Source organism: Varroa jacobsoni, unplaced genomic scaffold, assembly GCF_002532875.2.
Source record: "Varroa jacobsoni isolate VJ856 unplaced genomic scaffold, vjacob_1.0 contig00148, whole genome shotgun sequence".
Taxonomy (NCBI): Eukaryota; Metazoa; Arthropoda; class Arachnida; order Mesostigmata; family Varroidae; genus Varroa; species Varroa jacobsoni.
In genome coordinates, this window is record NW_019214419.1 from 102,891 (window position 1) to 120,063 (window position 17,173).

Below are 17,173 nucleotides of genomic sequence, written 5' to 3' on the forward strand. Positions count from 1 at the left end.
AGACTACATACTATATTTGTTCAAGTCAAAGAAAACCACTACAGCAGGCAGCAGGCAAACTGGCAATAGTTATAGTAACACATTTGAGTCATGTCGAAACCACGAACATCACGTCCTTTAATTCCGGTAAACCTAAACCTTAGAGGTCCTGTACAGCACTGTGAGACTGCATTATATCAAGGACCTATGGCTAGAAAGGCAACGATGGACGTGGCAATTCGTGCCAATAACATTAGATGAATCCTAGCAGCAAGTTGAGATATAACTTGTGAACTTATTGCAATCATTTATTGGCAAGACATAAAAACTAGTTAAATAGATGCGTATTGGACTTTTCTTTTATTCAATACTTTTTGAATTTTTAGGTTCCTAAACAATGTCACGAGATTTTGCAATTTGCTGACACAAGCACACAATTTTATAGAAATTTCGAAAAAAAATTAATTTTTTGCGAGTTTATTATGACCGAAAATGAATGCTGACTAGTGGCTAACTAAGCTAATAAAATCTCGAAATAATTGTGATGCATGTTCATCTAGATCTTGGTCTACGATTAACTGTTAGACTTTATGTGTTCAGAAACGCGTTCAATCTGTTTTATTATTGGTTGTAAGGTGTTAGGGAAAAGATATTAGATTCCGTCAATACTGAAGCTCATTTGAATAATAGGATACGCTACTTCAAACACGATCTCTATTGAGTAAGCTCTTTCACTAGAATGTTATTTATCCAACATTTTGCTCAGAAGTTGGCCTTTTGTGATGGCGCATTTACTTTATATAACACAACTAAAGTCTTTTTTATGCCAAACACACGTAATAGACTCTGCAATTAACCAAATCAACTAACCTGCATGTACATGGGCCTACGACTCCTACAACAAAAAGCACGATATGTTCGATGAAGATTTTTTGAAAGCTCTTTCCCCCAAGGGAAGTTTTTGTTTACGGTTAACCAACTGAGAATTACCTCATGCTCAAATCCCGTCATCTTTTTTTTTCGAAATTGTGCGTTGTGTGACGAACCTTTAAGAGCAGCTTATGCCAACTTCGCTATTGAGAGTTCGCCTGCTTTTATTGACGTCATAAGGTTCTTTTTTCTTAATACAAAAAGTACTTGTCCCCAGTATAATTTGTGTTGTAAGTCCTATACGGTAAACCGACACCGTTTACAGCAGATATCCTCGGGTTACTGTGATATTTTTTGTCTTTGCTGAGTTGTGGTCAAACGCTCTTACGTTCAAAATCAACGATAAGTATACCATAACATCTGTAATTCTAGCAGAGATATGAAGTTGACCAACGTCCATATAATAACGGTTGTCTGTTATACATGTAATGTATTTATTATCACAATTTTGCAGGATATTTGCAGCGTATTGAGCTCCTCGTTTCGAGTAGGTCTATTGGAAAGTTGCTTTTCGTTAAGCAGTTAGCGATGAAAGTAAAAAAAAAAATAGCTAAAAATCTTTCAACAAAATGTTGCACAAAACCTGTAAGCCCATATAACACACAGTAGCGCTTCGTTGTCTTTAGCAGCTCTTAGTCTAAATTTCTTAAATTAGTCATACGATAAGCTTTATTATAGAGGCAGATAGTGCTGAGCTGGCCACAATTGGTGAGAACACCACACCGGTAGCGAAAGTAAAAGCAGCAAAGTTTTGTTCTTAAAAAAAAATCACATGTTCATGTTTTTAATACACTGTTCTTTTGTGCATGAGAGAGACCTCAACTCGACATGAACAACTTATTAAAACGTCTAGATAGAACACGTATATAATATTTACCACAGACTAAATATCCGAGTATTTAGCCGCAATTTGCACCTACTAATTATTTATCTGATAAATGTTCTTACACTTTACTTTATCGTGACGCAGCAAAATATTATCTATGGGTAAACTGTCCCCCAAGACATTTGACTGCGTTTAGGAATCATAGATTTTTTCACTATATTCTTATTAGCTGTCCCTAAAACACTCATTTGCAATGTTCATCATCTCTGGACAACCAGTATACGACAAAGTTGGTTGACAACGTATGATTTTTTTCAGTACATCACCGAGATGATGGAATGCCTCTCCTCGAGTAACTACGGCAACCAACTCCGACTCAATAGGAACTCCATCAAGGCTCAACATGAGAGCGCGTACGAGTATTCGTTCGACTCTTACCGGGTCCGTATTAATATCAAGGACTTCGCGGTAGACTCTAAGCACTTGCTTGACAACTGTCGATGATTCGTAACTCTCTGGTCGATCTTGAATCATCTCAAGAATAGCATCCAAAAGCAAACAAAAGTCACTGTGCCGCCAATTAGTCTCATCACTGATCACTGCACGCAATGTTGGGAACAGCGCTATAGCTTCAAGACTTTTTGAAAGGAAACGTGAAAGTGCTAAAAGTAATGATACGTTTCCTGATGCCTGTGATAACAGTTGCCTCCAGTCGATGCAAGCCGTAACGCTAGTTTGGGCCACACGCTGGATGTGGGCTAAAAATAGCAGAAGGGCTGTGCTGACATCCGGGTCCTGTGACGCCACTACTTTCTCAAATACGGCCGGAAGAACCTGTCGTAAATGGTCAACATAGCCTTCTGTCACTTCGGTATCGCGGATCCGTTGTTTGCACCACCTCGAGAAGTGCTTGCAGGCAAAAATACCCAGAGGATCAGCTTGGGCAAAATCGTCCAACACTTCGGTGTTGGGTAGCTTCTCAAGGGCAAGTGTGGGAAACTCCCTTCGAGGCTTTTTAGCCAGCTGACCGATGGCTAATGACGGCACCTTGGGTACGGGAATGAGATCGATGGAATTTGTCGATCCCTCTATAGCCGTTGTAGTTTTTCGAGGACTGTCAGAACGGCGGCACTCCAGTTCTTTTATCTGAAGTAAAAGGACGAACAAGAAAACATATGGTTGAATAATTGAAGGGATAGTTCCGTAAAAATTTAATAGTAATAACCTGGGCAGTTCTACGATAGCCAAGTGAGATATTTATAACCTTCTGACGTAATAGATATATAAGTATTGGTATATATATATATATATATATGATAAGGTTCTTGTTAGGTAGAAGGTATTGAAGTAAAACGCCTCGAATTGAAGGCGTAGAGCATGTTATAGCCAAGAAGTATATATTAGTCACTCGAAAGATATAATGTGTGTTTGCTATATATAACCTGAATCCTTGCAGCAGCAACGTGCACGTGAGCAAATTCAATTTCGAAAATCACTTTTTTTTGTCAAATTGAGCAAACAGTTACTATTTGTGAAGTTGCCGTTTCATTGAGTTTAAGGCAGCACTAACTTAAGCTAAAGTTATAAGTAATGTTTATGAATGGAGATTATACAGATGGCTGCATAAAAGTGTTGTTTCGGCTGATCTTATAAGCACTGGTTTCAGTGACCCAGGAGATGAGTCAATCTGTCCTTGTTGTGTGTACCACGTCTTCTACCACTGTAAACTTCCCTCCCTAATCGTAAATTGCGTTGTAATCTATCTCACCCGTCTACGTTGGGCTTCGATTTCTCTTTGCTTGAAGCGTAGGTCGTCGCATAGAATGTCTAATCGTTTTTTACAATTGTTTGCGCAAAAGTTAGCGTTCTTCGACTTGAGGACGCTGAGCTCCCTTTGCAACGACAGTTTCTCAGTGGACCTTTTCCGTAACTCTGTAAGCAAATTTTTCATTTGCTGATTCATGTCAGTGCGGCCTGATAACACTTGGAGGCTAAAATATGAGATACAGGCAATTTAGTTAGTACTGCATATTTTCACAAGGCAACCAATTGCTCCGTATTCTGCTTCTTATCGACTCTCAGCTTACTCTATTTTAGTATTAGAATTGTCACTATTTGTGTTCTTTATTTTACTAGTATACAATGCGCAGTTTGTAGCTGCAAAGAGCCGTGTATTTCTCATAAAGTGCTGACAGATCGACGTACAAATATGCATTGTAGCCTATAAATTCTAAATTTCGATGGACGAATACAACGTCGTATGCATTATGTTTAGTTTCATCCCAGCAGGGCTTTTCGAACCCTATATTTAGTAACACACACGGAAACCCATATTTTCAAATGGAAAGTGCTACGAAGTTATCCATAAATTATAGTTAGTTATTATAAATAAAAATCAACTCACTTTGCTGTAGGCAAAGCGAGTACTTTCGCTTGAGCTGTTGCTTGAGTTGAACGAGAAGGCGCCACTTGGGTACCCATTAGCGTTGCCTGTGTATTGAACGCTTCCCCACCGCAAAGCCTATTGCCCTTTGAAAAGAGAACGAATCGATCGCAAATACGTTTATAAAAGATGATTGTTTATCTATGCTAATTTCCTTTCCAGAAGTGTCAGCATGGCGCCAATATTCGATACCTAGCCGGTATAACGCCAAGCATGGCCTAGGTTTTCTAAGTTAATTAGATAATTTTTATTTGCTGCATTATTAACGATTTACTAAATAAAATGAATTGAACTATGAAATTAATATTAGATCTTATATAGTTATTGGCACAACATTGGATACATATCGAAAATCTGATAAATCCCAACCTTGCTTGAGCGTCTTTACGAAGCTCGATTTTTTAAATTGACAAAATGGATTTCTGCTTATTGTAAGCTAGAAAATTAAGTAGGCAGTAAGTCTTGGCGTTTTTCCCGTACTGTTTGCGTTAAGACACAGTGCAACCTTTATTTGAACCTTTGATTAAGGCCCCAAAGATGGATATTTTAGGTGAAGAAACACTTAGCATTTAGCAAGATCAAACGCCGTCCGAAGTTGAAGAGCTGGAAAGAGTTCGTGTCAAAGGGAACTGCCAAATATTAGTTTATAAAATGTTCACTATGGTTGTTTAAGCGTGGAGGATCCACTTTGGTGTAGACGAGTTTAACGGGAATCATCTCAAGATACTGAGGGTCATCAACCGAGTAGCGAATTTGCTCGACGGATAGACTGCGAGAGGAAAATTGCGGTAACTTACAACTAACAGGATATACATAAAAAAAGACTATGTGGGATACTTTGCGCATTGGCTGAATGCAACAATAAGAGTTGGGTTATCGTTATGCCATAATCTCTCGTTCAGCTCCTTTTACCATGGAGGTTAATTAGATTGGTTAAGCAATAGAAAAAGGTCCGAACAATGATGCCCAATGTATATATATAATGATCATTTAAAATATACTCGAGTAAAGTGCTAGTAACGATGTGTCTTCCCTTTAGTGAAATAAAAACGTGCCCATATAAATAGAATCTACCAAATAAAGATGGTTACATTGAATATCTGTATTTCCACATATCTTCTCTGTTTTGCACTATATTGATATTTCGCCTCGAAGCGTCTACCGTTTTTTCTTATTTTGCCTAACTGACGTGTATGGTCATTCTTTTTAACTTCAAATCATATTATTATTAGATTAGATTACAAATTAGAATCAAAATTTATCATATTGGGAGTTTGGATACGATTTCGCAGTTCTTACCTGCTTTTGTTGACTTAGTAATGTGGCCTGAGATGAAACCGGATGAAGCAGCTGTTGAGTTAATCTTTGTGTTTGGATTGCTTCGTCTTGCTCGATGGCGTGCGACCAAATTTCGTCATCAGAATCATCCGAGTCGTTGAGTCTGGGCCGTTTTGCGGCGCTGTCTGCGTCAAGATCGCTCATTCTGTGTTTTATCTCAGTGTTGTGTATTGACAGTGTCTGTACTTTGAACAACGTATAATCAGATGGGCATTGAACAATCACAGTGTCGGCTATCATTGGAAGAGGAAACGGGGTTAAAAACAAACAAATTTGCGATTAAAACCCGATTTTTTATAATCTGCACTAAATTGAGGTCATAGCAATCCACCTCGTCGAAAAAGATATGCTACTAAAAGTATGGATCATACGCGCACATCTGTAAAATACATATAGACATATATATGAACTCGTTCAGCAGTTTATTAAAATTGATGCTGTTACTAACTAAAACATCTATTATGACAAAAATGCAATTGTTTATGTAAAAATTGAATCTAAAAAAATAGGCCTGCCAGTTTACTGTCTACCTTTACGTATACTATTTAAAAAATTAAAATATGACATTAAAAATAATACGTATGAGTAATTAAATGCTACCTTTATTTTGGAAATTATTGAAGTGTTATTTCAATGAAATAACCTATAGGAAGAATGTTTTGTCTGGTTTCTAACAGTTTGCAGAGAGTTGCTTCAAAGTGTGACGTTTACAAAGGCAACCTTCAATACAATTTACTTTCACTCCTGGTTCTGTAAATACGTATCCAAAAAAACACATTTGTTTAACGTTAAAAGGGACAAAGGTACAAACCGCCGAAAAAAATATTTTCGGTAACGTCGAACTTTCACTAAGACACATGCTTCTGCGCTGCTTTCTGTTATTTTTAGTTGTAAAATAGATGCGACTATTTAAATATGTATTTACCAAAAAAATAATGATAGTAAATTGCGCAGGGGATTAACTTGGAAATATTTTCCTCGGGCGACCTTTGCCCAAAAGTGCCTTACAACTTTCAGCTCTCGAGTCCGAGAAGTGCAAGTTCGGCCCCGGAGCCACGCAACTTTTATGCATCTTTTCTGCTTCGTCTCATTACCTTCTTACTATAGAGACGCCAGCTTACGTTTAACGCCGCCTAGATCTCTGAACATCCTAAAGGCTTTATCAGATCAGAAATGTAAAAAAATTGGCAACTTCAGCATAAAGCCTACACATATTTTTCCAATAATAACGATACCACCACTCACTATTAATAACTTGTGTGTTACGAAATAGCAAGTCAAATTTTCATTTCCACAAAACATTTCTCACATATCGATGCAAACACAAGCAGCAACAACGAAAAAAAAAACACAATTCCACAGTGACGAAGACCCTTCCTAGCTAAACTCTAAACTCTGAAGTTTCCGCTCTGCTTGGATCAAACTATCAACCTATCTACTTACCGACTACCTGGGTTTTTTCCATCGAATTTGTTTGTCAACAGATTATTTATATTTGCCGCCCACCCTGGTCGAAGCAGCGCGACTTGCAGATAGGCATATGTCGTCGTTCCGAGCATTACTGGAGCGCCAAGTCATCGGACAATACCGCAACAGCGGCAAATCATAGACAGCGAAGATCCGAGATAACTAGTAGTCTGTCTACGCTATCAGCTGCAGCAGCAGCAGCAGCAGCAGCACCACCACACAAAATTACAACAACAACTCGTTTCATCTCGGTGGCGAGTGGTTTCGATTTTGGCGATGTAAACACAGTGGCAGTTTATTTGTACGTGATTTGAAACGGCGGTGTAGTAGTGAAGTGCGAATTGGCCGACGGAGTGGAGTGTGGCCGTACCGTACCGTTGCCCCTGTTCGCAGTGCAGTGGGTCCGTCGGTTGGGACGCGGAGGTTGGCGGTGTGCTGGCCGTGAGGATGTGATGCACGTCCGACTCGCCCAGCCGCCGCAATGTGCGAGGCGACGGCAAACCAAGCAGCCCCGCCGGCACAACAACATCAACAACAGTCACAACAACAGCCAACAGCATCAGTACAACCCCCACCTGAACAGCAGTTTTCGACAGCAGCGCATGCGGCGACAGCCGCGGGATCGGCCCCGTCAGGCTCGCAGGTCGGCTTACCTGGACCCTCCAGGCTGTCCGGACTTCTGGGCTCGACGAGCGAACGGCCCCCGCGCGAAGAGCTGACCCCCCGCGAAATAGCACTACTGGCACGAGTCGACAGCCTTCTGTTTGGGGTTGTCAGAATGCAGCTGCCAGAAAACCAGGAAAAAAAGGCTCTTCTAGAGAAGGGTGTCCGCGCCCTCGAACAGGTCATCATCGATGTGCGCAAAGGCAAGGCCCGCCGAAAACGGAAACGGCGATATGAGCATGATGCTGATGATGAGATACTGTCGTCGACAACGGCGGCGGCTGCAGCGACTAGTACTAGCCTAACTACGAACGATGGAACTAATGGAACCATTAATAATACTTCTAGTACCACTAGTGCAACAATGACGACTACCGCTGCTAGTACCATCTCAACAACTGCAAACGAATTTAACGCGGCGGCGCCATCGGCAAAACGAACTGTGCCCCCAGGACGGACGGGTGTCAACGACGCCGAAGTGAACTCTTCGACTGATGATAGAACTTCTGTTAAAGACGATCCCGCAGTGCTTGGAGTGAAGGAAGAGCCTATGGATATTGATGTGGATGAGAGTATACCTCGAGTGAACGGCCACGATGTCGCTGAAGCTGGACATAGCGATGCCATTAATGAGGGTCAGCGTCAAGCGGATGAAGAGGTAGCGCAGCTGACCGAGATTCGTGCCAATGGTAGCTGTTCACCGGAGACCGCAGGCGACAGTAACATTACTAACGACGCGACTGCCGATTGTAGAAATCGAAGCGGGTGTCCAGGACCGTCGGGACGAGATGGGGTAACTGACCAGTCGGAGCCGCGACCTGAACTTGCTGATGAATGTGAGGACGAATACCTAACCGAAATACCGGTCGAGCTGTGGGCCAAGTTAGGCCATTTGAATCTGCTGCTGGAAGACTACGAGAAGGCATTATCAGCCTACCAGCAATACTTTCAACGGCGAGAGGATTCATGGAATAACATAGCATTCATGTATGGCTTGGCAATGGTCTACTACCATTATTCGCAGTTTGAATGGGCTATCCGGGCGTTTCGTGAAATTCTCTATCTTGAGCCGGCATTCTGTCGCGCCGCAGAGGTGCATGCCCGTCTTGGCCTTATGTACAAAGTTCGCGGTGACTTTGCTGAGGCTCAGCGTTGTTTTGAACACGTCGCTAGAGCGATTCAGAGCAGTGAGAAATTGTCGATATCATTATTTGAGCTTCAGTTCCATCAGGCCCACCTGTGCGAAGTGCAAGGAAAGTTACGTCAGGCTAAGGAGCAGTACGAGGCCCTGCTGGAAAATCCAGCATTGCCGAGGAGCGTGAAGGCCGAGGTATTACGCCAACTCGGTTGGATGTATCATTCACAACCGATGGATGCTCTCGGACCACTACGAGGTATCGGGCTGCCGCCTCTGCCTTCGTTGCCGTTGCCGCCGCACCAGCAGCGACAGACGCTCGCGATTCAGTGCCTTCAGAAGAGCATCGAGTGCGACCCGACGAGCGGACAAAGTTTGTACTTCCTCGGGCGGTGCTTTGCTGCCGCAGGAAAAGTGCACGACGCGTTCATCTCGTACCGAAGTTCGGTTGACAAGGCGGAAGCTAACGCCGACACATGGTGTAGTATTGGCGTGCTCTACCAACAACAGTCACAGCCAATGGACGCGTTACAGGCGTACATCTGCGCCGTCCAGTTGGACAAGCTACACTCGCCCGCTTGGCTCAATCTTGGCGTACTCTACGAAGCTGTTAAACAGCCTGCCGATGCGCTTAAATGTTACGCCAACGCGTTGCAGGGCTCACTATTCAGCCCTGACTCAAATCTCAACACCTGTCAGATACCCTAAAACGTCAGGGAACGCCAGCTTTCATAAAAGAAGTTGTAGACAGGCGGTCAGAACGTGAGAGTGGCAGTTCATGCTGCATTCGGGATTGCGGACAACTACTCGTACTCGGGAAAAAGGCTCATCATTGACAAATGAAGAATTGTAGACAGATCTCGGGGCGGTAACCGAGGATATGCTGAGGCCGTTGTCGCTTTTTATTACAACAAATAGATGCAACAATTACAACAACAGCAACAACAAATTAGACAAACGAAAGGGGAGAAAGGATGTTTCTTAGTGAAAAAAAAAAATGAAGAACGACAATTACAAAGCCACGAATTTTTGAGATCACAAAACACTCATTTTGCACGAATGAATGCGTGCGAAAACTGAAAATTTCACACCGTCACAACATTCGAAGACGTACTAGTTAGATCGGCAATATCAAAAATAAGTCTTATAAGGCCTACGAAGTGGTCACTTGTTCTTTAGAGTTGAACGAAACTGGTTAGCGATTATAACAATAGTGAACAAATACCTCACACCCACATTCGTGCAAACATAGCCATATGAACCTATTTAGAGAGACACACGTGACGAAAGAAATTCAAAAACAATGTAATATCCATAGCAACGTAACATCTACTTATATCTAGACCTAAATAGCTTGCAGGCCTTCACCGACATAGGAATAACATTGTGAGTGGACCACTTCTCCATTTTGTGTAAAGGCTGTTCATAATGTTACGCTTATTTGAGGAGAAAATACGATTGTTCAGTGGAAATTATGGTGAAAGTCTACGAAAATTTATAACACACATATACACGTCACAAATTGACATTCACAAAGATACACATATATATACATACACACCCTCACGCAAACAGACACATACACAGATTATTTCATAAACAGAGAAATACAAAAAAATGCGATGAGGATGACGTCAAACAAAGAATGAAGACGTTATACAGATTGTACGAATGAGCTTTCCCTTCCTGTAATGTTATGGTGTGGTGGAAACAGTCGCCAGCCTATGGAGTTCATACAGATGACGATTGTTGCCCATGGAGGAGCGAAAGTTGAGAGTAAAATATATAGAAAAAGAATTATTGAAAAAGAAATTAACTATCTAAGGAGAAGACGAGAAATATAATGTCGAGGAAGAAAAATGAAAAGCATATTGTACATAAACACGCGACAGGCCCGCCATGACGTCGCCGAAGTCGAGGTCGTGGTGTGGTTCACATTTGTAAATGACCTCTAGTAAAAATCTTAATCATCGTCAACGTACAGGCGTTTTCTATTCTATTTATTAGTTTTCTGTTAGGAAATATGTTTGCATTTACGTGTATGATGGATATCAGTAAGTAAAAGTCCTTGACGATAATTATTATTTTAACAGATGTCATAGTGGAATTTAGTACGAAAAGATAATACTAAGAGAACAATAGAATTTAAAGATCTGTCATACAAGCTGTACAATTGAAACCTGTGAAGAATATTTTTTAAAAGTCTTAGAATGTTCAACTGATAGTTAATAAATACATATGGGGATCAAAGATAGGTCTATCAAACAAATGATACTAAAGAGAATATGATAAATATAGACGTAATCTTTAAAGCTGTGAAGGATAAGTAAGCAACGTGCGTCATGTTAAATACGTGTGTACCGGTAGCTAAATGTGCTACGGGCATTTGCGATGCACGCCGGCTTCAGTACTAACGTCAGTAAACAACAAACTTATTAGACCAGTATTTGGTTCAAGCGGACCAATTGAAAGTTGATATCGCTCATATTCGGGAAGAGCGCGTCCATTTTTGCTTCCGAAGGTCAATTAATTCCGCGTTCGCAAGGGTGTTGGATCGTAACTTCGCTTACCAAATCCAAATTCATTGTTTACCCAGTTTTTTTTTTGCAATTTGTTATTAGCAAACCAAAGTTCATTCATTTTGTAATCCATTGTCCATATGTATATCTATATCTATAGGTATGTACGTTAAGCTCGTCGTGTATGCAAAATGATAATTGGTTCCCTTATAATAATACGTCTTCTCGAAAACTCGATCGAGCGGTAAGAGATTCAAAAGCCTTTATGCTCTAGCAAATGCTCTAGATGTATAAAGACGTAATTCTGAGACACGAGATCTTGATTATCAAGTATCAAATTCCGGTTATCCCGTATTCCCTATTCGAATTTTGAAATCCAAGTTTTCATCAAATCTACTATTTTTCCTACTCAGTTGTTTTTCTTTAGTCTAACCTCTTAGTATTACACATATGCGTAATACATTTGCGCTACTATTAGGGATTATTTTTACAAATGCTAATACAGCGGTGTAGTCAGAAGAAGATCGTATCGGCGTCCATAAGTGCATTTGAGTTAACTGAGTCACCCAAAAAGTTTGTGGGCCTTTTTATATTTTTAATAGTTTTTTCAACTTTGTCACCACAATTTTTAAAGACGTTACAATAAGTGTAAAAAATTTCCGCTTTAAATTATACTGCCGAATGACTCAGATGTCTATTGGAAAAAATGATCGCGTCTCGACCATATTCCCAACGTTGAATGATGCGTTTAGCAGTCGCGATGATGCGTTAATCATTAATTAAACAAAAAGATTGTATTTAGCTTGCGATTGATTAGGTCAAGGTTAGTAAAGAAAATATTGGAATGGGTTGGTAGCCAGGCTTGGCAATATTTAAATCTGTCATGCCCTTGACTAACTATATTATTATATTATACTAATTATATTATACAAAAAACGAGCACTGTCTTTCTTTCATATACCTCTGTCTTGAAGATTACATTATTCAAGCCCGAAACAATTTGGACAACTGCAATTGAATTAAGCGTCGTCTTTCTTTAATAATATTTTCTACTTCCCACTTTTCTTGATATGATTTTTCTTACTCAACACTGGGACAACCAATAAATAACCTACACAATTGCAATATAGCGAAAAGGCTCAACACAAAAAACACGTTATATTTTTTCATTTATAACTGTTCCAGGCATACTCAGATAGAAAGATATTGGTTCGTAGTTTCTGCTTTTGGTGCCCGACTTCAGTGGCCATAAATTTCGCCTGTGAATTCTACTCAAATCTGTTTCACGTAAAGCGACTGTCAACCCCTGGCAGCCGACCCAAGCATAACCCAAGTAACCAAGCATATATAATCGAGATTAAAAAAAAATCTATTAAGTATTTTAGTTAGAAATCACAAGTATAATCAAAACAAGCTTTTCATTTTGTCTTTTTTTTTTTTACTTTTGCCGCCAATCCTTTGCAAGACACATTAAAGAAAGACATGGATACATCCATGTGGTTCACAATATACACAAATGCTTATTTGACAGTGTTTATTTATCGGTATACGTTGTAAGCACGCTGTTACGTACCAGTTAAGATCTTGTTATCCGCTTCCTTGCACTAAAGTTCATGAGATATTATCTCTATGAATCGCTTTTCGTGTAACTATCTGAATCGAAATGAAGATCAATTTTTTCAATGATATATGGGAAAAAAGGTAATTCTGGCAAAACGTATTATGTTCTATTACCGATGGGAACAGTAGCATATCTCGTGTAATAAATCCAGTGTATGAAAAAAAAGACATGGATTTATGTTGAGTTTTGAATCTGCCTAAACGACAAAGCAGCTAATACAAGATAACACAGTAAGTACAAGCACCTTGCGGAGGCTTGGTGAACTTTCTACCTACTCATATATAAGAATGCTTATCTTTTTTCGTTCGTGGCCCCGAACGGTCAGCCAAGAAAAACTAAAGCAGCTCAACTTAGCAGCTGGTTGCATGCTCCACGCAGTTCAACCGTCAAATCAAATATGATTTTTGGCACTTTATGCGGTAAATACACATAACTTCGAGCTACTTTAGCTGCCTGGGCTTCCTGAAGTGTCCGCTGTAACAAAAGCGGTTGAGCTGCCCGAGCATGTTAGTACTGCCTGTAATATGCTATATTTTATGAGAGAAACATTTAATTAGTTTTTAGTTGTTTCACTTACAAACGAATAAAAGTAAACTGATTCATTTCTTACTTTACTCCCAACCCAAACCCACTACATAAACACGAGTATAACAATTTTTAGATTAAAACCTTGAACAGGGAGAATCTTGCACATTACGAATCAACGCATGTTTTATCGAGAAACTGCACAAGCACGAGAATCGGCCAGCGTGAGACCAACAAGTCAAGGTTAACTTGTGTGAACTTTGCGAAAATCTGGTTCGATCACCGTTAGTCTTCAGCCCGGTAGCAGGATTGCTGCGCTAGACAGCAACAAAACGCCATTGAGACAGGCATGGTACTTATCTGCAGTATTCTTAAACCTAGAAGCTTTCCTCTCCCAAACACTGGCTGATTGAGAAGACGTCTCGCTACAGGATTAAGAGGCGCCCTGTAGCAACAAACCGCATGTCCGAGACAGTCGCGGCCAGTCGCATAACAAAGGCAGCGATTGAAGACGTCGAAACGACTCAGGATCGCTTAAAAAAACGACTATTGTGTAAAGAAATGCAAAGGAAACGACCCGAACTTTAACTCTGCTACTACCACCTTCCGCGTTTACGGATATCGATGCCATCCTACTTACAGAAATTTGAAAGTGAAAGTCCTTACAGCTGCCTAGTTTTCACGGTGTTTACTTACTCGGGCGCTTTTGCGTCAAGCAAGTCCGCCCTAGTTGCAAAGTATTAGCGCTTTACAACTCAAAACTAGGAAAGGGTCAGTGTGGCACTTGTCAAAGATGATATAATAATTCCAAGGAGCAGTCGATGTGGTATTATAGCAGCATACGTACTGTCTCCGAACAGCGAAAATATAACGAAATGGTTGGACAGGACCACCCGTGTTATTTCTGGCAAATCGCAAACGAAGATCGACAAATTGAGCGACCCTTGCATGCGCACGCACCTTATTTAATCAGTTTCGGGTGCCGTATATTCTTCAATATGAACACACGTATGTTTACGGGTTAAATAGGAAGAATGATCGTCGATATATTCGCGTCAAACATTAGAACGGAAAGAGTTTAGTCCATAAAAAGAAACAATCCACTAAAAGACGGGATCATTTGGAGGTAGCTTATACCGGTCGAAGTGGAACTGTTTCTCCAGCGAAGAAAAACCTCGTAGAAAGAAAATGCCAACCGAATCCAACCAAACTCGGCCCTGAGCTGAAAACCTTGCTTCCGATTTTGCACCACCTAAACACAGACACTTTCATCGAGATTTTGATTAAAGTGCTGAAATTATCTGTAACCTATTCGAAGTTGTACAGCAACGACCGTGGTTTGACTCGATTTGCAGTCTCTCTTCTGGTGCACCGCACAAGACAGACTCGTTGACCAAACGTCACTCGCATATGCGGCCGCTCTGTAACTTCCTAAAGAAGTTGATATAGGTGATTACTCGAGTCGGCTCGTCAGCAGTATCTTGAGCTACAGAAGGACAACTTTGTAATAAAGCGGGAAGAAAGTTACACAACTAATTGCGCAATGAGAGACGGGCATCCGGGTGTGTCTTCAGACGCTCGTATCCCGACTGAATAGGACAGGTTCCGTGCAGGACACTCGACCCCTACAATGTGCCACACACTACGTCAGGAAACGCACTTTACCTATCATCGGCTAAAACAGGTACTCTAAGCTTTGTTTGTAGATATTTAATCGGCATTCGATATGGCACCCCGACACAGAACTCTAATAAAGACTGCACAATGTAGAGTCCCTCACAGTACGCTGTATATGACCAAGGCGACTCTGTTGGAAAGCTAGATTACCAAAGGTGGACAATTCAGCTCGTATCGTTGATACGGGCCAAAGCCTATCCCTTTCTCCTTTGCCGTTGAATGATTTGCTTTTTTATATTCAATAGCAAGCGGGGCACGTAGAAATGCTATTTTACACCGACGATCTTGCCATTGTTGACCAGGGTCGGTTTCGCGCCTAGCAAGTCCTCGTTCTATGTGAGAAACGTGGAACTATCGCTCAAGGTAAACGAGATGGAGGCCATGATGTTCCGCCATAGAAGTCGCTTCACTGCTATTGATATGCTCCGTATAGGCAGAACGGTTTCGAAGTACGTGCCTAACTACAAATACCCGTTTCATTTAAACCTCAACTCTCCTTAAACAAAGTTTAAGGTTGACATTTTGCAAGGCACATCACAAACAGGATACGAAGAGCAATGGTGGCGAGTGTGAGCAAATGTACTTCATCTAGATTTTATTTATGAACGCTGCCGGTTCTGTTCGAAATTAAGGCGGTCCCGATAGCTTTTTACGGAGTCCAGGAGCAGGTTGAGGAACTCGACCGAGTTAAAACCGCGTCCCTAAAACGCGGCATCGGGTCGCATCGCTCACTCTTAGGCGACACACTGCTACTTGTAAATAGGCTGAAACACAGATTCAAACTTGCCACTGCCTATATTTATTTGGAGTCCATGAGTGTATAAGAGAAAAATATGGCTGAGATCGGGCCCCATTTCTCATAACACAGATTAATAACTAATGAAACTTGGAAAGGAGCGAACCCAATTAGTCGACATGTAGTTATGCATTTGGCAGTATATGGGTTTCACTACACCATATGGTACAATGGGTTCTCATCCTACGGATGCTGCGTGTGTCTATACAAGATGTGGTGAAATATGCCTGAGGTATTATGCGACGTCGTACGTTGAAGTACTTCGCTGAACAGTGTCTTTGAGCGGACGCATCACTTTTAAAATATTAACTTCACAGATCTATTAAGTACAATTATATTTTTGTTCCTATGACTTATTAGTGAATAATTATTAATTATTATTGCATTCACTTCACAAAGGCAGTTGAAACTTACTTATTTAGTAGTTCTAAATTAATAAGGATTTATATAAAGTGATTTAGAAAAGGAGAACACTTTGTACCGTGTGCGCTTGTAATATCTGAACAATACTTTCACATCACCCATTTTCGGTTTTCAAGATCAAGTCTTCTGAACTATATTTGCTGCAAGGCTTGAACCAGATTCGGATTACATTGAGCCTGTCGTTGAGCCTGAGCGCCGTCCTCGGAATTGCTACAGTAGCAATAGTTTTCTATTGTCGGGTAGCTGGCGCACAATGTAGCTCACCGGCGTGCTGTCCCTCCATGGCTAAGAGAGCTTAATCTGGTACCCACTTTTGACCACTTATCCTCGACCCAGCCAGCAAACGACAAGATACCGGCCTCCGAACTCCGACCATGTTATGTTTCAGTTGTGGATCGGCTGAATGAATATACGTTGGATCACTGTTGGTCTGATTTTGACTGCTGATGAAGACAGAGGATGCTTCGTGGTGGTGCGAAGCCCTTTTCACGTAATGACGACGTGCTTGTTGCTGTTAAGTAACTAAACCCTTCTGAAAATACCGTACACAAATAATATAGTTAGCTAAACGTTGTTTAAACTATTAGATAGGTTCTCTGGTTGCAGTTTGCGCAAAGGCAAGATACCACGACAAAGTAGTAACAGTTTTTCGGCCGTTGAATAAACCAAAATCGACAGTCACCCAAACTATGGTAATCAGCATCATAATTATTGTCGTCACGTGGCCTGTCACCATCCAATTTCTACCTAGCTAGCTGCCAACTATAATCCAGATATGTATATCAACGTCCAAGTAGATCTGTATTGTCAGTGTAGATCTATGTAATTTTC

At 40.9% G+C, this 17,173-nt stretch overlaps 2 protein-coding genes across 6 annotated transcripts; one reads left to right on the forward strand and one right to left on the reverse strand.

Moving 5' to 3' along the window:
• Window positions 1–320: 320 nt before the first annotated feature.
• LOC111270851 (uncharacterized) lies at window positions 321–7,040 on the reverse strand. Of its 5 annotated transcripts, none has more exons than XM_022851286.2 (6): window positions 6,960–7,040; window positions 6,117–6,266; window positions 5,478–5,749; window positions 4,140–4,264; window positions 3,504–3,726; window positions 321–2,881 (listed from the first exon to the last, which is right to left on the reverse strand). In XM_022851286.2, exons 3-6 carry the CDS (start codon window positions 5,658–5,660, stop codon window positions 1,961–1,963), a joined length of 1,452 nt encoding a protein of 483 aa, XP_022707021.1. In that variant the 5' UTR covers window positions 5,661–5,749; window positions 6,117–6,266; window positions 6,960–7,040; the 3' UTR covers window positions 321–1,960. The 5 variants fall into 5 exon arrangements, with proteins under 5 accessions (XP_022707021.1, XP_086828787.1, XP_086828788.1 ...); XM_086972661.1 differs by lacking the exon at window positions 6,960–7,040 and adding an exon at window positions 6,762–6,941 and having other exon boundaries at window positions 6,160–6,266; XM_086972662.1 differs by lacking the exon at window positions 6,960–7,040 and adding an exon at window positions 6,762–6,941 and having other exon boundaries at window positions 5,478–5,641.
• Window positions 7,041–7,293: 253 nt separating this feature from the next.
• LOC111270850 (uncharacterized) lies at window positions 7,294–10,758 on the forward strand. The gene has a single exon (XM_022851283.2). The coding sequence runs from the start codon at window positions 7,465–7,467 to the stop codon at window positions 9,487–9,489; it is 2,025 nt and encodes a 674-aa protein (XP_022707018.1). The 5' UTR covers window positions 7,294–7,464; the 3' UTR covers window positions 9,490–10,758.
• The last annotated feature ends 6,415 nt before the right edge of the window (window positions 10,759–17,173 follow it).